Consider the following 20479-nt stretch of genomic DNA (forward strand, 5'->3'; position numbering starts at 1 on the left):
CTCTGCTGAATCAGTGCTTTTAAATATATATCTTACATATAATGTCCACTGACATTATGCGCCAAAATAGAAACCCAGGTTTCGCTCGCTGTCTGTGTTTCACAAATACACACACACACACACACACACGCACACACACACACACACACACACGTACAGCTGGACAGGCCATATGTTTTGTCTATCTTGAGCGTAATGGAAATGCTTCAACCCCACTTTGTCTGCAGGTCACCAAGGAACTGCTTTTAACTTGCTTTTGTCTCATTCTGTCTGAAGTGTACGCAGATACAGAACCACACACACACACACACACACACACACACACACACACACACACACACACACACACACACACACACACAGACAGACTTGTTATCATCCAAGCATCTCTTTGTTGTGACTAGTCCAAATCCACACAGACAGACAGACCTGATTGACTAAGAGCCTGTTAATGAGCTGTCAGTCAAACAGTGGGCTAATGCGGAACAGGTCTAGACTGTCAGTCACACAGCAGAGCACACACAGCACTCAGGATGAGGACAGTAAGGATGATGAAGACGGTGGCAGTAACTGTGCCGATCCTGAGTTGAGCTGACACTGACAAACCTCTCTCGCCATGTTCCCATTCTTTACTGTGTTACAGACGCAGTGTGAGCTGTGGCTGCAGGGTCTGCTGCCTGCTACTTCCTACTTCCTGTCTGTGCAGACGGTGGCCTACTGGGGTCAGAAGAGGCTGAAAAGTCCCAGAGCCCAAATTGTCTTCACCACTATAACTCATACAGGTAGACAAACATCTTTCTCATAGGGCTGGGTGGCATGGCTTAAAATTCACTGTATATCATCATACACTTGTGACAGTAACACAATTTCCTCCTCATAATTTCAGTAGAGTGTGACTAAAATGCATTAAAGGGCTATTGCGTTTTAGTAATTTGTCTCTGTAACTATTAACTATAATATTCTTAAGAGTGTTTATAAAGAGCACCACTTTGTCACAGCAGATATAATATGCATCATTTCTACATTGAAATATCTTAAAATCAATGCCTCTCTCAACAGCTTGGATGAGCATCGTGGCTTTAGGTGATTGCTTATATAAAGGTGTAGAGCCACTTAGAAACATGTTACTTTGTTGGTACACTTTTGCCTTGTAGAAATAAACAGTAAGGGCCTAGAAATAAAGCTAAGAGTTGCTCAGTAGATCGAGGTTTATTGCACAAGTCGTGTAAACTGAAGCTGTCCTGTTTGCTTTACTGTGGTTCAACGATACAGCCACTTAAGGACTCCCCTTGAAACCCAAACTCAAATAGAAACTCACTTAAGTGCACATTTTTTGAACATTTCATTAACTTGTCGTGCCATTATTGAAAACTGCATGCACAGCACCCATTTGTTAACAGAGCCATGCAGTATGAGTTAGTTAGTTCAGAGCTGCTGCATATGCTGACTGTCAGCATATTTCCATACAGCTGCACTGTTAAAACACACACACATACAGTGGAGAGTGGCGATGTTAATGGTCATCCAGGCAACAGAGGTATTTATAGGTGACCTGTCGGTCAGCCCGGCACAAGATTATAGCCAGCTGCAGCTCAGTCATCAAACCACATACCAACAATTTAATACGGAACATACTGCCATTTAGAATTCAGCAGTATTAATATTTGATGCAGCTCTTGTATTGGGCTGGTTTCGTGCAATGCTAATGAGGGTCAGTTAGCCAAGATAAAGCCAATTAGTGTTTCTGAGTGAATGAATTAACGGGAAAGCAGCTGCACTCTCGTCCCCAGTTTATTGTGTTCCTGGCACAATAATACATTTATAAATCCCATGCGCTGTAGAGCAGTCATTCAGTACATGTGCTTTTGTGATGTTGCCAGTTACAGGTACGTGTGTGTGCATAAATACACAGTGAATGTCACTGCTGGAACCAGTCTTTCACGTTTTAACTTGATTCTGAAAATTTGCAAGAAACCAGGCGCGTTATTTCTGACCTTTTATACCTTTTACTGCCCTGTTTGTTTTCAGTCCAGAGACAGAGCTTCAGATCAGTCCAACTTTGAAATGGTAACTGTATTTTTTCTCCTCTCTTCGCCTCTCTCCTCTGTCCTCTCTCCTCTCCACCACAGGTGAAGACTTCTCCAATGAGCTTCCCTCTTCCTCGTCTTCATCATCACTTCCCTCCTCTCCTTCCCTCTCACCCTCCTCCCCTGCTTCCTCTGACCTCTCCCACTCCTCCTCTCCGCCTCACCCCGAATCCCCACTTAACCCTGCCACCCCTGGCAACCTGCGCCTGGAGGTCGCCGCCCCTCATTACCACGATGACCAGCTGCAGGTCAAGGTGTTCTGGAAGTGGCCTAACCACGGTGAGTGAAACGCTGAACGACTGGACAATTCCTCCACAAGGAAAAGAAAGATGCACAATTCACATGAGAGTAAGAGTGACTCTCTGAGCACTTAAGGGTGAAGAATGGACTGGTTGTGTGTTACGTACATGTGTCCATTACTACGATTGAACCTACCAGCTTCAACGGTATCATCCTGCTTACGTACATATGTAATCATATGTCATTAATTGACAAATGTAACTAATTATATTGGATGTCAGAGTTTTTAAATCTTGACCAGCTTTGAAACTAGAAGAGACAGAAATTTTACTGATTATTGTCGGTGTCAAGAGCAGAGAATAGTGATTCTGCTGCCTACGTTAGTTGAATTGCTTGTCCAGATTGATGCAAACATTAGACACATTTCTAATCAATTTGCGTGGTTGTCACTGAGGAGCTGTTTATCCTATTACCCACAAATACCCTGGGCTGTAAGCACTTAAGCTGAGGCTCACTGTTTGCGGTTTAATCCTGGCGCCTTGATTTAGAACTGCAACCAAACACTGCAAAGACTCAGCTCTCAAAAACAAGCAAAAACAGGAATAGCATGGAGGAAATCTTACTATAATAAACAGAATTATCTGCCAACAACAGGCATATGCATATGAAGATGTGTATATTTTTACTATATGCGCATTAAGCATATTTTTGTGGTTTTTAATTGTTTAGTTAGAGTTAAGGCTGAGGCGTGGACCTGTAAATCACACTGAGAAATTAGCTTGAGCTGACACATGGACACTGAGACCCACTGACAGTAGGAAGGTGAATCGGTTCCTGATTGTGACGCTTTGTTGCCTGAGAGAAGACACTGTAAGAGGTTCAATGCAGATAACTATCATGATCTAACAAGATAAAACATGCAAGTGACATAAGGGGGAGAATGCAAAACAGAGCAACATAGAGAAAAGTGTACTTCATCTTTTGTGTGTCTGCTACTGTCCTTGTTTGTGCTTTGCAGGCAGACAGAGACACCCTGGTCCATACACTTTGCGGTGGCGCCCACATACCTGCAGCACTAATGTCACAGGCACAGAGAGAACAGCAACTGTGCAGGTATAACTACACTGGCTGAGCGTTATGTGTCTCGTGTTTGTGAAATTGTGTACGGATATCTTGTTTCCAATGTTGTTGTGTCTTTTTGTATGTGTGTGTATCAGAGATCAGATTTCATCACTGTAACTCAGCTCAGTCTGGAATGCTCTCATCCTCTGTCTGAGTGTAACTTTGTCTGTCTGCCATCATCTGTCTCTGCCTAACATCACTCGTACTGTAACTCTGTCAGAGCCCTGGCTGAAGTAGTTCTGTGCCTCTGTGTGTGTCACAGGGACAGAAATACAGGATGTCTGACTGATCCATGAGAAAGTAATTTGCAGAATCATCTCACCAATGACTTTTAACTGTTGCATGTGTCATGAAAATTAAAACAGGCAAAACAAAATCTATTTTTAATATACATTCAAACCCAGTACTTCTTTAGAATTCAGCTATTATGACCCGAAACTGCAACAGAGGGGAGCTTTTAAAAGGATCAGCTGATACTGAGTTTGTGCTGTGCCCACATGAACAACACCAACAGCAAACTGGACTCACCAATGCTAGCTCTTCACCCAGCAGTAACCTTTCGTCTAAAGTGATCACAGACCCAGTGGGTTGATAAATATCAAAGCCCTGCGTGCAATTTGCTGAGGTCACACAGCGTGATTTCTGTTAACTGAAGTTCACTGAAGTTAAGCCGTTTTTAAACAGTCATACCATTTCTCCCCATTTCAAGCTGCCAACCTGCAAAGCTGCCAAATGCTGCTTCGAACTGTGGTGTTTATTTTAACATGGAGCTAACGAGCTGCTTATATGAGACAGGTTCCCAAACAAAAAACAGAGGTAATATGTGTATTTTAAGGAACCATGTAATACGTCAGTTTTAACAACCAGCTGTGTACCGTTCACACTGTAATGTCTCCTTAAACACCCTTTTTATCCCTTACTTGACTTAATTTTCTCTCTCCAGGGCACCCATCACACCATCACAGGCCTGCTATTTGCCTGTAAGTACCGGGTTGCCGTGGCAATGAAGACTAACCCAGGGTCAGAGGCTGTTGCCTGGGTTACGACCCCGACTTGCTCCTCGATCAGGGTCAGAGGAGGCAAAGCTTTGCCCTGCAACACCGAGGGTAAGAGGAACTAAAGACACATGCATGCAGACACACTCACACACACACACACACACACACAGTCGTGTTTTCATCATTTCAGAGGACATTGACTTACATTCACTTCCTGGAGACTCATCCTAACCCTAACATTAAACTAACCCTAGCCTTAACCAAACCTCACCCTCACCTTAACAACATGAATAATACATGTTCACATGCACACACACACACACACACACACTCACACACACGCACACACACACAATGCACTGGAAAGTGGTTTCCTTGTCTTCTTTTGGGAACAGATGCACTTCAAATACTTGCCATTATAATCAAACTCTGGTTAATTGTTGAGGAACATTTAGCCTAAAAACGTTGTCTGAGGTGAGTCGTGAGTTAAGGAAATGCTCTGTGTCCTTTGTTTGTGTCAGAGCGCCTCCTGTCTGGCAGGAAGGTGGTACTGCGCCCAGAACGACTGACCGCAGACTTTCAACAAGTCAACGGCAGCCTGCTTACAACACTTCGCTGGAGGATGTCCCAGCATGCCCTGGACCCAGGGGCTGTGGAGGGGTTCCAGTTCACCTGGACGCTGCAATCTGGGGTTACCGTGGCAACAGAAGGGCTGGAAGATACAGTTATCTCCCAGACACAGACAATTGCACCGGTGAGACATGAAGAGAGTCAGACAGTGACAGCATTGGGTTGTGCTAGCAGCAGGAAGAAAATACTTTAGAAGTCAGTGTTTGTGTGTCGTTATTGTCGAGAAACCCCTGAAATGCAAAAACCAACAATGAATTGGTCCTAACTAGTGTTTCTGTGTAGCCAAAGCCTGATATATCTTATTCTTCTGAGCCATAGAGTTCAAAAACACATTATTAAGCCACACTGTTTCTCTGGGTGACTTCATTCACGGGCACTGTAGTTTACTTTGAGTCACTGTCCATCCCACCTACACCATCCTGCTGCCGGAAACACTACAGCACCAAGTCTGTATGTGAAAGAAGTCCCTAACAAATCCACAGTGTACCCCTGTTAGAGTAATATTTGCTTAGCACTACAGTGTCCAGCTGTTTTAAAAGATTATTTAGACTTTTAAAATTTACATTGCCGCAGACAGGCTTGGGAAGACAGATTTGACAACATGTTTGTCGAAAGTAAAGAAAAATACGACCAGCCTTATTTTTTTCTCCATCCTCCTTACTCAGTTAGAATATTTGTGTAGGAAGAATAGTGTCTGCGTGTGTCTGTGAGCTAACGCTGCTCCACCCTCCACAGTCCCAGCGGTCGGTGTCACTTCTTGGTCTTCAGGCTCACAGTGTTTACCAGCTGGAGCTCCAGGTGCTAACAGCAGGGGGCAGCAAAGGCGCCACGGTTTCCAAGACCATACATACTCCAGCTATCAACGCCACACTTTGACCGGTAATAGTGCTTTGTCAGTAACACACTGTGTTTTTATGTAGCTCTATTAAAAACGAATAGTCCCAATTTTATCCCTTCACACAATAAACTAGCGTTCATTTCCTGTCATGTTTTGAGAATGTGTTTCTGTGAAAATCAATTCATTTTTTTGTCTCTTTCAGGCCCAGACCCCACAGCTGTCACCGTCTGCTGCACCATGGTCATCTTTACCAACATCCACTTCTCTACAGTCTTCCACAGTGCAACATGGTTTCTTGGCAGTTCAAGTGCAGAAAACATGACCAAAGCTGTAAAATAAAGATAGTTCCTCTGTGTACAGTAGATTGCTGTCTCATCTGAATGGTATTTCCTACTCTGACTGTGTTGCTTCTCTTTCACTTTAATCACTTATTCAAACATCTGGAAGGTTGTAAGCTCGCTCTAATGGAAAAAAAATCATTAATCATTCATTCATCTGTCATCTGATCCAAAGGTTGTGGCCTAAGTCAATACTGTTTTGTAAAAGTTGTAAGAAAAAATACATGTACTTGTACATGGTGCTGGTTAAAAAGGCACTACGTACTTATATTTAGTTTTGGCAGTGAAATGCATATCCTTAAACCATATTTTTCCTATTTTTTATGCAGCATTTTCCAAATAATTCCTCTTGGCATTAGTGCCACAGTGCTGCAGCATTTTAAGACATGTATGTGAAAAGTGAGAATCCTTGCACGGTTTCATCTTTACACGTTTGGTGTTTAGACGCGACTAATGAGGTCATTTCTAATCACCTGACATCACTAGAGCCAAATGACACTTGTAAAGACACTTATTATATATTGTTTTTGAACATGCAAGTAGGAAGTTCATATAGCACTGACCTTATGTACAAATAGAAATGTATAGCAACAGACTGGCTGTGTTTATTTGAATGCATAATCTGCTGCGTTATCTTTGGGGTTTGAGTTGGTGTGCTGAAGCCTTGAAGTAAGCTCAAATATATTTTAATATTTTGTTCATGTGTTTTAAAAAAGCTAATTTTTCATTCAAATCTGTCTGAAGTTACTTGTTTGATAAGTACACTCATTTCTCTAAACAATGATATGTGACATTTTTACACCGTTGATATACATACACCTGTGGTAGATTTCTTTGTTTTACAAAAAGTCACATTGAAAAGATTTGAAACTACTGGTGTCAAGAATCCAGTAATTATTATGTTAATATGCTCTCTATGTAACTTTTTTTTTTTTTTTTTTTGCATTTTACTGTTGATAATTTTGTACTTAATTCCTTTCCTTTTTTACTGTTAGTTTATTTATTGTTTTCCTGTCTTAGTTTTTTGTAATTAAAGATTATCAAGACACAGTGTGTGTTGTGTCAGTGATCTGGTGGTTATATAGCAGATTATATAATATAATTCCAGCTTGTATTTGGTTTTGAATTAAATTTCAAATAGATTTAGAATTATAGTTGCCATTGCCTTGCTCCTCTTCGTCAACTAGCCTGCTTTCCCTTATTTGCTATGGCAACATAAAATCACTTCAATGTGATGCCAATAAAAACAAACTGAAACTGAAAAACTGAACCAGGAAGTAGATTTTCTTTCTGTGTCTCATGAAATCCAGATTTTAGAAAGGCTCCTGCAGTGCTGTGTGGATGGCTGGAGCGGCTGAAGAGGAGTTTGAAGGTTACCTCGGGAGAGTATCCGGACGTAACTGAAGCTGAGGTCGACGTCGTGACGCAATCAGTGAGCGACGATAACTTGGATTGTTTCTTCAAATCGTGGTTAGACGAAACTCGGTTTGTTATTTCACAGACAAGGTAGTGTATACTGATGCTTCCCTTTCACTTTTCGTCAGGGTTTGAGCTTGCACTCCATATCACTTTAAATGCTGATTTGCAGGTCATTTTTGTCTTAAAACGCCCCCAACTTCCTACTGAAAATGGAGGAAATGTGTGTAGTCGCTGCTTTGTGTTTCGTCTGTGTTTTGACTGCAGCTAGCTAACTTAGCTAGCTCCAGGGAACGACTAACTTATGCAAAACTTTGGGAAATCTTATATTTGCCCAAGTTAAATCTTCTGGTGGTACGTTATATTCTGTAATGATGTGTGGGTATGCTCCAGTGCCCAGTGTTAGATTAACGTAGCTAACGCAGTTTTCACTTCACTTCATAACTTGATTGATTGTGGGGATTCTAGCAGACAGTGGCAGAGATGGCAATGACTAACGGAGCTGTTAATGGCTAATTTATCGAAGTACACTTAGTATTTGCAGCTCGGGAACTGTCAAGTGTGGCTGCTATGTTGCTTACGCCAGCTAGCTGCGAGTTTCGTTTTGAAGTGACATTAACGTTACTTTAAAAAAGAAGAGTAGAGACATAATGTCGGTGGGTATTGAGGAGCGTTAGTCGCTACATTTTGCGCACAAAGTCAGTTAATTGCAAGCAAAGGCAAATTAATTACACACTGTGTCTGAACAGTGACCCACCTGTTAATTGGCATCACTGCTGTTGCTGCTTCAGTTGTACAATTGGCCAAATGTCACACAATCAGTGAATATCGTCCTCAGTAGAATGAGCTATGGGTTAAAGGGGCTCGTTATTTCAAATAATATACATATTAATTTCCTCTTTTTGAAAAGTCGGCTTTACTCAAAGGTCTGTCCACGCAGTGAACGGACTTGTGGCATTGTTGATATTGACATTGATGACACAGTGACATCTAGCTAAGACAGATCCAGTTAGGGATTGAACACGTGTCATGATTCACGTGTGGATATTTGTAATACGATACGAACTAAACATGTTAAGCTGTCCTCAAAACAAATTGTAAAATTAACTACATCTACCTTAACACATAAATGCATCGTTTCAGTGTTCTTGGACAGTGTAGTAGACAGACATCAGAATGATGATGTTGAATGACTGATCTTGGATGTGAATTAGTTGTTCTTTTTCATATTATGGTGAAAAAGATCATTTTGAACAGCTTGCTTACAGAGCTGCCTTGGTCTACAGTGTTTTTTGTTTTTTGTGTTTTTTTACATTCTTGACATGAAAGTGTGAAGGCCTGAGTGAGGCCTGAGTCCTGCCTCGCACGTTTAAACTGCAAACATTAAGTTAGATCCCTAATTGAGAGGAGCTTGCTAACACTTCTTTCATCTGGCTCTTATTTTTTCTCTCCCCGTTTTTTGCTCCCTCTCCTCGTCACATTTCCCACTTGCTTTAATTAGGAGACCATGGTGGTGTTACTGTTCCACACAGAGTCTGCCCATCACTGAGGAACCGTTGGTACCTGCCATGTCCTAGTCTGCTGCCGTATTATTAACCTCTATGGTGGGAAAGGCTTGAGAACATCCTTTTCTACTAGCGAAAGTACTTTACAGAAGAAAACCTGGACACAAGAGTCAGGACAAAAACCAAGGAAAGAACAAACGACAGCACCTAAAATCCAGAGGACAAAGGTGAGGAGAGGACAGGAGTGCTGACGGGGTGTTGGGGATGGGGTGAAAGAGCCAAAGCAGGACGTCATGGTTCACAGCGACTCTGCATCCTCAATGAAAACAACACCATCAGCACCACCTCATTTAACTAGTCCTGCTACTGCACCTCCTCTGCAAGCAGTTCCTCTAGTGCCCCCTCCTGGAGATACTACAGATCAGGACCTAACCCAGACCCCGGCCAAATTCCTCACCACAGACCTTACGTCCAACTCAGACTTGACTCAGCCCTCTACTCCGAACCCTGCTGATGTTGAGCCACCAGTTGTAACCCTAGCACTTGCTACTAACTCAAGCCAAGCATCGTCCTGGTCTTCTACGGAAGCACCAACCCCGGCTCAGGGCCCAGTCAATGGCCGTACATCAGGCAGGAAGAGGACTCCTAAGGCCTGTGACTGCTGTGGCCCCAACAGTACAGGACACAATGTCAGAACCTCGGGCCGAGGGAGGGGGAGGGGGAGAGGGAGAGGGAGGGGTGCTGCTAGTGACCTCTTGGAAACCCCAAAAAGGAAAGTGGGTGGCCAGCTGACACATATCAAGAGATTTGATTTGAACATGGAGATGGTAGAGAAAGCAGAGGATGAAGATGACGGATATGAAAAGGTGCAAAAGACTGTAGTAGTGGCTGATACTCAGTCACAGGCACCCGTTGCCCTCCCTGTCACGGTCTCCCTGCAGGATGGACCAATAAGGAACTATGCTGCTCCAGAGAAAGGGGATACACAGAAGAAGGAGGACATGTTGATAGAGGGGTCAGGGGTCGCTGCGGACCTACAAGGGAAAGTTGGTAATAGCAGGGATGTCGAGATGAGATTGTCGGGAATGGCAGTCAGGGGAGCACCAGTAGTTAGAGGTGTAGGAAGAGGAGGGAGGGGACTGGTAGGCGCTACATCTGCATCAAAGATGGAAGTAGAAGGTGGGATAAAGAGGGTAGGTTTAGGTGGTGTTGTCATCGGTACTCAAACGTACGCCCTACCTCGATTAGTGTTTGTGCAGAGGCTGGGTCCAAACAGAGACGCAGAGATGGCCCTTGGAGAGCAGCCCAACCCCAGCTCAGTTAAATCTCCATTTGGAAATGGAGACACAGTAAACCTATCTGACACCGAACCTGAAGAGGAGGCGAAGGAAGAGGACATGATCATAAGTGAAATGGAAAATGGACTACTGACTATCCCTCAGTCAGATCCTGCTTCAAGGTCCGGATCTCCCCATGACCTTGAGATGCAGGTGGACCAGACTCCTGACAAAACAGACTCAGTGTCTGTGCAAGTAACTCTGTCCAACGGAAACATCACAACACCAACAAATGAGGACCACTGCTCCACACTTATGGAGGGGGAATCTTCTCACCCAGCGATGGCTGCTCCCCCATCCCTGGACCCTATTACAGTATCCAACATGCAGCACTGCTATGCATTAAGAGACCACAGGCTATACTGTCAGCCTGGAACCTGGGAGGAGCAGGAGATGGAAGAAGCGTCGGGCAAAGGTGGAGGAGAGGTGGATGGAAACACACCGGATGAGGAAGAAAGCCTGGAGCAGCTTACTCATCTGATCCATGGTAAGAAGTGTTTGTAAGCACATGGTCCTAGTGTATTTTCCTTCATGATTACACTCACCATCATTTCAGTTTGTTAAAATGAAGCATAGTAAATCATTGACCCTTTTACACTCAAACTGATAGAAGTGCTGAGGATATCTTTCTGTCTTAGGACATCCATAAAACACCTGACCCCATCTGTCAATCATTTATAAACACAGACTTGATCTAAACTTGAGTAAGGACCTTTATGAGATTTTTTTTCTTAAACAATAACTACATTTCTTGGGTAAGACCTAAACATGTAAAGTCGAGACCATTTTTAAACTGATACACTGTTGGCACTGCTAATATTTACAGATAAAGTCAACAAACAGGACTGCAGGCTTGACACTAACAAGCAAAACTACCTCAGTGACAAGTGGTAAAGGATGTGCAAATACACAAAAAAATGTATCATTGCTTTAAGTGGTATCACAGGCTTGAATGTGACAATATAACAATTCTGTGATTGTTACCAATGGAGTCAGAATCAGTGTTGAGAATTTAGGCTTAAACACGGGAGATAACAAAGCTGCTCATCTTGTGAACAACAACTTGTTCCTGTTATTCTGTGCAGTTAAAATGTAGATAATATGATTCAGTGATACTGACTTCAACTCTTTACTCTTTCAGAGTTTCTGGAGAGCTTCTACATGAAGTACGGCGGTTTCATTCCTCTCTGCGAGACTGATGTCATGGAATACCTGAAGAAGAAAGGCAGCTCTGACCTCAGCAGCAGGTTAGTGTGCACACACGCGCAAACACACACACTAATCATCCCATTAATCCAGTGACACATGTGGAACAGTACATGCCAGAATAAGGTAAACATAGACGTAATATCCAGTGATATTCGAAACAGGACCCTGAAGCCATGACCCATAAAATGCATCGTTTACTGTGTGCTGAGGATATCTGCTGTTGTGATGGACCTGACAGTGTGTGTTTTTTTGCAGTATTGCAGCATTCATCAATAGAAAGTAGAAACATGGATTATTACTTGAAGACGTGTTTTATATCAGATCAGGCTGGTTGTCATCTTATTATTATAATGTTGCAACAGTGTTCACAAGAATCTTTTTGGCTGTGCACTTATTTCTGTGAAAGACGTGCATCCTTCCTTTTTTTTTTTTTAAACATTGTTTTAATATCTGGCCTTGCAGCATCTCTTTCCTTATCTGAGCCTGTCATATTCTTGATGTCCTAGATGTCCTTGAAGATATGATAAACACGTCAGAGGTTTGTGTAAAATTTTCCCTGCATTTCCCCTCTTGATGTTTTTGTTTTAGTGGACTGGACATCAAAAGGGAGGTGACTCGGTATAGGTCGGGGCTGGCCTCTGCTCCTATTGCGGGCTTCATGGTGACGTATAACAAACACACTCTGAGCCTGGAGGACCTCGGCACGCTGGAGGAGCAGAACTGGCTGAATGACCAGGTAAAGATGGATCCCGCATCCTCTCTTCTAACAAGAAGGCACCATAAAAGTTTAATACAGCAATCATTAAAAAAAAATATCACGTTCATTGTTTGTTGACAGTCGTTTATTGAAATGTCTCTCTTTGTCTGTCAGATTATCAACATGTATGGAGAACTCATCATGGAGGCAACACAACACAAGGTTTGTGAGGGTGTGTTTTATGACTTAAAATGCAGATTGTTCATACAGCCCAAAAGGATGTAGCATGGAAGTTATAAAATATAGGCCTCACTTTAGGACTCTGAAAATCGTCTCATGTCTTTTTGAGACTGTTGAGATAATATTTAGATTCTTAGATTTGTTTCTCTCTCTCTTTCAGGTTCATTTTTTCAACAGCTTTTTCCACAAGCAGCTGGTTGCCAAGGGTTACGATGGAGTGAAGAGATGGACTAAAAAAGTGAGGAGGAAGCTGTAACAGTTTGTGGAGTTTTGCCATTTTTCAGTTGTTCTGACAGTATCGCCAATAGCCGAACCTTCCCAATTACACTTTTATTCCCGGCTTTTAATTTGGCAATCGGCAGTTACATGTGGCATCTAGGCCTGTGGTAGCATTGTAGCAGCTAACAATAGCTAAAGCCGTGAGAGTATGATAGTATCTTAGCAGTTAGTATTGGTAGCTAGCAATTAACATTAACAGTATAGGTGAATCTAGCCTAATTGTCTTCTTCTGTTCCTCTTAGCAGGTAGCGGTTAGCACGTAACATTAGCTAAATGGTAGCATCGGAACTGTATTGTCTTCTTCTGTTCTTCTTAGCGGTTAGCATTAGCATTAGCAATAGTTAAACGGTAGCATCGGTACTGGCCAGTACCTGGAGCATCTCTGGGTCAGTTGAACGTGGCGGTGCTGTTTGGATTGTGTAGGAGCAGTGTGAACTGGCACTAGGGGGGGTGACTCTGGGACGCCGGAGTTCACTGCCTAACCTCCTGGAGGTGTAGTGGGACTAAGTAGGCGAAACACTGTTGAAGGGAGGTTTCCACCTGATGACCCCCAGAGACGTGTTAGGAATCACTGCTCTTTGGCAGGTATAGAGGCAGATTAGAGCTCCAAGGTTCTTCACTGAGAATGAATCCTCTTTTTGAGCACAAGTATCTTGTGTTTAAATTAACTGCCTCTCAGAGTTACCGCTTGACGGCAGCAGCTGCTCAGTTGCTGCAGGAAACTAGATTTCGCTGTCAGCCATTTTTTGCTGGTCTGTTTGCCACTGTGGGCAACCACAGTTTGCTAACTATGTGAATTCAAGTATGTCACGTGAAATATGTATAGTAATTCTTGAAACCACTGTTTCCAACCAGCTGTGCAAGTAAAGGAGGTCTAAAGTTACCAAGTGTGACACAGAAATGCTATTAAACCTATTTGTCCTGGATTTTGGAAGGTCTTTGTTACACATAAACCAAATATTTCCTGATAATAGAACTTGTGTGGGTAATTGAATATAACGAGTAACAGACACCTGCAACTTTTTGTATCTTGGATATCTAATTTTTGTGTATGTTAATTTGTGGGATCATTTCAGGTTGATCTGTTCTCCAAGTGGCTGTTGCTGATTCCCATCCATTTAGAAATCCACTGGTCTCTCGTCACGGTCACCATGGCAACCAAAACCATCAGTTACTACGACAGCCAAGGCATCGTCTTCAGACACACCACAGACGTGAGTGCATCTGTGCACGCTGAAGTGTTTGAATTGTAGTTCATTGCTTCTGTTTTTTGATGATTTCGAATCTCTGCGGAACAAACAGTAATCTTTTCTGCTGTTCGTCTCCATGACATGGATGGTTGTTTTTTTCAGTTTGGTGTCAGTAACAGCAGAGAGTCAGAAAGTGTAATGAACTAGAACATGCTTTGACTGTCAGTTAGTACATTAAGGGTATAGTCCCACATGCACGTAATTAGAGAAGCGTGTGGGCAAACTTTGATACTAATTTCACCTCTGCAGGTGATGGCCTGTGTTCCTGGATGTGTGACTATACACTAATGCTTGATAGACAATTTTCTTGTTGACTTCTTGTGTTTCATTAACATGGCTTGGAAGAGTTTCAATGCACGTGCCACAGAAGTGTTTTGACTTTAAGCCTAACAATATTACTACACTACCACTGTCAAATTAAAGGTGTGAGCAGCAAAGTGTACAAGTTCCACTCCATCAGAATAATTGGCTACTTGCATATATGAAGCATTTTGGACAACTGTACAAAGTTAAGCAGGTGCTTCTTTATGATAAGGCAAGTTTTTTCAACTTAAAGTGTGAATCTGTTAGATAGTCAGTTAATTGGTTACCTGCCCCGACAACATGATCCCCTAACGAGTAGAAACCATGAAGCAGTGTATTGCTGCACCTAACCTGAACTGATTTGTAGAAAGTGGTGCACAGTGGCTTTAATGTCCTGTTGTGTTACCTTTTGTAAACCAAATAGTTTGATTTTTCACTTCTTAAGCCAGTATAGACAGGTTGATGTGCAGTTATGGTGGACTGTCTGACACCAGGTCATACATTTACCTGTTTAAACTTGCTCAAATTAGAACCACCTGCTTAACTAGACTGAGGAGACCATGTTGGTCCTTCCTCATAACTCGTCATTGCTGACATGCACCTTTTTCCTTGTGGCATAAGTGCATCCTCTGTGTGTGCCTCCCTATCAGAACATTATGAAGTACCTTCTGTCTGAAGCCAGAGAGAAGAAACAGACTGCTTTCCAGAAAGGCTGGAAGATTACCATCATCAAGGTAACCCTGACCCTGAAAATGTTATTTATTAACGCAAATGAGTTAACAAACACATTTTTCGAATTCCTGATTGCTGTTGCTTGACTCAGGGGTTACTTTTGATCAGCATTTGAACCCTGAACAATACATCAGTATAATGTTTTATTACAGTACATACACACAGTCCAGAAGCTGTGACAGTGACATTGTTTGCCCGCCTCCTGCTTGACTGTGACTTGTTGACTCCTCAGGGCATTCCTCAGCAGAAAAACGACAGCGACTGCGGAGTTTTTGTCCTCGAGGTGAGACATTATTCTTTCCCACCTTTACAGCTGTCCTCTGTTCATCACCCATTTCTCTTATTTCTTTACCTCATCTCCTGTCCCTGTTTGCCCCCTCTCTTAGCTCAATCTGTCTTTTCACTGGCAGAAAAAGAAATGAAGCGGAGCTGTGTCTCCAGTGTCTTTCCTCCCCCAGGTTTCGACACAAATATGATCTTCGCTCAGGTCTCCAAGGGGGCGAAAGGCACTGGAGAGAAGCTTCTGCCTTTGTCTACATTTAGCATGGTGACCTAGCTGAGGTTATTGATCAGTTCCCCTCACTGCTTGTCTTTCTGTCTTGGTCTGTCAGTACTGCCGTTGTCTCTCTGTGAAGCAGCCTCTGCTGTTCAGTCAGGAGGACATGCCTCGCATCCGCAAGAGAATTTACAAGGAACTGTGTGACTGTCGCCTTAACGACTGAAGAGAGGTCGCCCTCACTCACTGACTGCTTGCTGGGTGACATGAGACGGTCTGTCCAAGTCTGTCAGACAGCCTGTTCCACTGACAGCCTGTTACATAAGCTAACACAACATATTCCAGGGGGCCCGAACTGCCAGTCTGACTGACAGCAGAGTGACCGCCGACTCTGGTGACCGCTGGTGACTTTTAGAGCTCAATAACAGTCGAAGCAGATTTTTACTTGCAAACTTGCAAAGAACTACTGACGTGGCCCCCCTACTGACCCACAAAAAATGCTGGACCGGTACCCATCAGGTTGCTTTTGCATTCTACATTAACCATCCCCAGTGGATTTCAACCAAATGTCTAAACAGCCGCCTTGAAGGACAAAACAGAGCTCTGACTTGGACTGGGGACACAGGTGTTGGATCAACCTGGACCAATGGGACGCACCTTCCATCCCAGATAGAGTGGCCTTACCTCCTGCATGGCCATTTTAACCTGACTGACATTTTTACCAACTGTTTATTTTATGCTGGACTTCACAGCTGTATCATGCTTGCGGTCATGTGCGTGTTTTCTAACATGTTAATAAAGCTAGGACGTGGATTTAGTGGACCAACTGTTCACTTAAAACTTGAAGGTTTGAGTTGGTTATGTGTCTTGGACTACAGATATTTGCACGATAAGAGGCCTATTCATTGAAGAGTCTGCATTATCAACTGAATGTACTGATCACGTGTTCTTCCTGGCTGCCTCGCAGGGTGGAGTCTGAGCACCGGACAGGCTAATGGCACATTTTGGCTGTGGCTTTAAACAGGGAGATCATTTTTCAAGTTGGTTTTCAAGTATCATGTTTTTGACACCTCACTCCAAATAATTTCTTTCTGAAATTCCAGTTTTTGCACCACATAATTTCCTGCTTTTATTGTTTTGCTGTGGTCACATCCGTAAAGTAGGTTCTGCACAAGCATTTTCTAGCCATTTCAGCTGAAAGCCATTATTTGATGAAATTTTATTTGAATCCATCAGTTTGATTTGACAACAGTCTTTCATGCTGGTGAGTACATTTCGTGTTAAGCTGCACAGCTAGCTGCTGATGTGAGGACCACCGTTTTGATTTCAGCCAGGCAGTTTCTCCATGTTGACTTTATATTGTCGTGGCCTCTTGCTTCACATGGATGCATTGAGACAGGTGCAGGAAGTCATGGTTACAGAGTGGCCTCTTAAGAGAGAAACAAGTGGACCTCAGCTATTTTAATTATGTTTTCTGTCCAACCTGGATTTTGTTGTTATAGTCACTTATATGTATTTACAGATTGTATTGTACTTTACTGGTCTACTACTGTACATGCTTGCTTTGGCTAAAAACACAATTGTTTCTGAACTGTTTTTATTGTTGATATTAAAAGGCCAATACTGCTGGGATTTTTGTTGCAACTTATCCCTTACTTGAGCAGTGCACTCGTATGATTAGAAAGGAATTTCTGTGATTTTTTTTTTAATCAAGTACCACGTACAGACCACATTTATCCAGCAGCAACTGTTTCAAATGTTTCTCCTGCGGAGAGGAGATCGAGATCCAGTGCCGAAAAATAAATGTTCCGATCAAAAATTACCGAAAGGAATTGACTTAATTCTCACAAAATAAAACTCAGGAAGATATCCAACCGATGCTCACTTTAAATATCCCAGTTTTCAGTGAGTGGATGATGGCAGGGACCATCAAGTTAAATCGTTGTGAGAGAGTGAATTCAAAGCTGATCTTATCTTCTTATCACTCTTGTCTCTGCCTGATCAAAATCAGTTTTGTTTATCTTTCATCATGGTCAGATTTCAGTATTAGTGGGTGATGAAAGATCTAAAGCATCTCACTTGATCAGCAGAATTTGGGAAAGATCAGTGTTCTGTAGCTGCGGCCAAATGAACTATTGCATTACTACATAATAACCAGAAGAGGGCGCCCTTTATCACCAATTATCTTCCCATGGTCATGTGGTCATCTTTTTTTTTTTTCTTCTCTCTCTCTCTTTTTTGGTGGGGGGATCCATCCAGAGCACAAGGTTAGAGACATGTCAGCAGCCTTGGAGCTGATTTGAGGTTCAGTGTGTTGCTCAAGGGCACTTCAGTGGTGACACCTACTGACATATGGGTGCTTGATTTCACACATGCCTATAGGGTGAGGGATGGTCTCCTACTTAAATACCATGATTAACATTATGCAGGCCTGTAAATTGGTTGACCTTTAAGTTCATCTGAATGCAAATGATGTGTGTTATATAAAGGCAGGTCCCAGGGCTTCATCTCAGCCTGTGGGGAGTATTTTCTTCAGGTATGCTAAATTACAGGCTGCGTGCTTCCTGTTTTCCCTTGATGTTTGATTTGGTTCAGTACAGTATTGTGCTGTTGTGAAGTTAGTCACGTAAGGGCTCAGGAGACGTTCATACAGTCAACCTTTCCCATTATCAGCATTTTAAACTGACAACATGGCAGATATCAGTTAAAACTGCAGCTGCTGTGGAAGTGTGCAGGGGTTGCTACTAGCAGCCGAATGTCCGACTGAATGCAGTTTGTGGCAAAGTTAGCATTGTCAACTGGAAAGAAGCATCTCAATAAAGCGCGTGCTAACAGCTGAGGTTGATGGGAATGTCGTTAGTTTTGCAGTATTCGCTCATGAACGACAAGTTCACATTTTGACCTGATGATGGCGCTGGATTGAAAGTCAGGGTATCACCAAGGTTGTTACAATTCATCCTGAAGAGAACATGGACATCTGGACCAGGTTTCCCAGCAGTTTCTCCAACAACTATTGAGACATTTCACGGGAAACCACAAATGTCAACCTCACGGTGGCGCTAGAGGAAAAATCAGAGTATCACTCAAGTCATCAGGATTAATTCTTTGGAGTCAGCGAATGTCTGTTCAAGAAGATATTTCAATCTGGACTTAAGTGGTAGACCGACTGACACACAGAGTGACATATTACCATTCATCGAGCCACAAACATAAAAACAAATCAGGATTCATCTTTTTTCTATGCCTCCTTTGGTTTAAGCACAATCTGCTCATCAAGGTTAGCTGTAACGGTGTGAGGGCAGATTGGACGTACGGTCGTGGGGCGTCTCCATCTGTCCCTCCCCCCCAAATCTAATTCATCTCTACGCAGGCAGGTTAAGTGCTGCTAAGCCCTGCTGGGTCTCTCTAATGTGGGGACCCTATAATAGGATGAGCTGATAAGAGGCAGGAGAAAACTGCTCCTCCTGTGTGTGAGAGTTGGGTGAACGTTGGCTGGGATTCACTCCCCTAACCCTAACCCTTTTTAGAAATCCTTCTCCTCTATCTGCTGCTAATCTGTCTGGAGCCCCCAACTTCAACTTCATCTTTATTGTCCCGAGGGAAATTCGGTTTGCAGCCAGGGCTAAAAATACTCATAAAAGCACATAAAACAAACTGTGCTGGAAACATCCCACAAGTAGGACAATGAAACCAAAATATAACTCAAATAAATAACAGATCAAGGGCAAAATAAAGTCACCACTACTGATAAATAAAGCCAAACCTCTGCCAAGAACATAACTCAGAGTTGCTCCCGCCACACTGAAGTTTTAAAAGCACCCACAGTAAGAGACAGTCCAAGTGCTCCAGTGTGAAGAGCCAACTGCTTGGAGCCGACGCTCATTACACTAAAACGCTCGGCCTGTTTGAAGAGTCACTGGCATGCCTTGCGTTTGTTTTGGGCACCATGGATCTGTAAACAGTAAATAGTTTCAGGGGGTTTGTAACTCTTTGGATGCTAACGGCATTTCAAAGAATTTAATCACTCTCCCAAGACGATTCTGGTCTGCTTCCCTCATGACGGAGTCCAGACATGCTGAGACCCTCAGGGCTGCTTTGACTGTGCAGACTGCTCCAACATTTTTAAGTTATATACAATATGCAATGAAGTTTGAAAGGAGGCTCACCATGAAGCCCTGTTTACTAAGAAGGCCACGATTTACAGTAAGCAATAAGCTTCCAGTCCGACAGAAAACCTCAGTTCTTATTTAGAGGTAGGGGGTCCTCCGTTTTTGGAACAGGGACAAAAAAGATTTGGGATACTGTTTGTATCAGGAGTGAATGCATGAAAGCACATTCTCCCGCATCCCACAGGCAGCACTTCAAAATCATGTCAGCTGTAGCAGCAGACCTGGAAAGATCACAGGAATTACAATCTCAAACAGAAAAAGAGTATAATAGAAGCATTAACTCTCAGATAAAACCTATTCAGCTAATCTGGCAGCGGCTTCCCAGTAAAACCATCCAGTGAGATTATGTTATTACCCCCATCATGAGTGCCTGTCATGCTTTCCTTCCATATCTGCCATTATTACGGCTGAATTTAGACGGGATCTTGTTCCTGCACTGAAAGGTTTGCCTCACTGTGACCTTTACGATTTCTGTGACAGCAGTTTTGTTCTGTGGTACTTGAAACCTGTGGACTACCTGCTTGGCGGGCGCCACACGGTCATTGATGTAGCCATGCAAATCATCTGGCAGCTCAGTTTTCAAAGAGGGAGCG

The 20479-nt window shown here is 42.9% G+C and overlaps 2 protein-coding genes across 2 annotated transcripts in view; both read left to right on the plus strand.

The window, feature by feature from the left end:
* Nucleotides 1-7214, plus strand: part of anos1b (anosmin 1b) — a 40735-nt gene extending 33521 nt beyond the window's left edge. Inside the window, exons 9-15 of the mRNA XM_041935764.1 lie at nt 644-782; nt 2130-2366; nt 3346-3440; nt 4393-4555; nt 4969-5201; nt 5813-5956; nt 6118-7214. Of these exons, the coding sequence (XP_041791698.1) occupies nt 644-782; nt 2130-2366; nt 3346-3440; nt 4393-4555; nt 4969-5201; nt 5813-5953 (1008 nt within the window). The 3' untranslated portion in view covers nt 5954-5956; nt 6118-7214. The remainder of the gene's footprint in view (nt 1-643; nt 783-2129; nt 2367-3345; nt 3441-4392; nt 4556-4968; nt 5202-5812; nt 5957-6117) is intronic.
* Nucleotides 7215-7647: 433 nt separating this feature from the next.
* senp5 (SUMO specific peptidase 5) lies at nt 7648-17349 on the plus strand. The gene is made up of 10 exons (XM_041935535.1): nt 7648-7759; nt 9171-10998; nt 11653-11758; nt 12309-12456; nt 12592-12639; nt 12818-12895; nt 14013-14150; nt 15140-15223; nt 15454-15504; nt 15833-17349. Exons 2-10 carry the CDS (start codon nt 9468-9470, stop codon nt 15941-15943), a joined length of 2295 nt encoding a protein of 764 aa, XP_041791469.1. The 5' UTR covers nt 7648-7759; nt 9171-9467; the 3' UTR covers nt 15944-17349.
* Nucleotides 17350-20479: the final 3130 nt, after the last annotated feature.

The sequence above is a fragment of the Chelmon rostratus genome, chromosome 4 (assembly GCF_017976325.1).
Source record: "Chelmon rostratus isolate fCheRos1 chromosome 4, fCheRos1.pri, whole genome shotgun sequence".
NCBI lineage: Eukaryota > Metazoa > Chordata > Actinopteri > Chaetodontiformes > Chaetodontidae > Chelmon > Chelmon rostratus.

Excerpts from the sequence above, each read along its gene's own strand:
- senp5 (XM_041935535.1), top strand. The coding sequence starts at position 9,468 with ATGGTTCACAGCGACTCTGCATCCTCAATGAAAACAACACCATCAGCA. Across the intron at positions 15,224-15,453 it reads GGAAGATTACCATCATCAAG|GGCATTCCTCAGCAGAAAAA; the intron begins GTAACCCTGACC and ends TTGACTCCTCAG. Across the intron at positions 15,505-15,832 it reads GCGGAGTTTTTGTCCTCGAG|TACTGCCGTTGTCTCTCTGT; the intron begins GTGAGACATTAT and ends TTGGTCTGTCAG.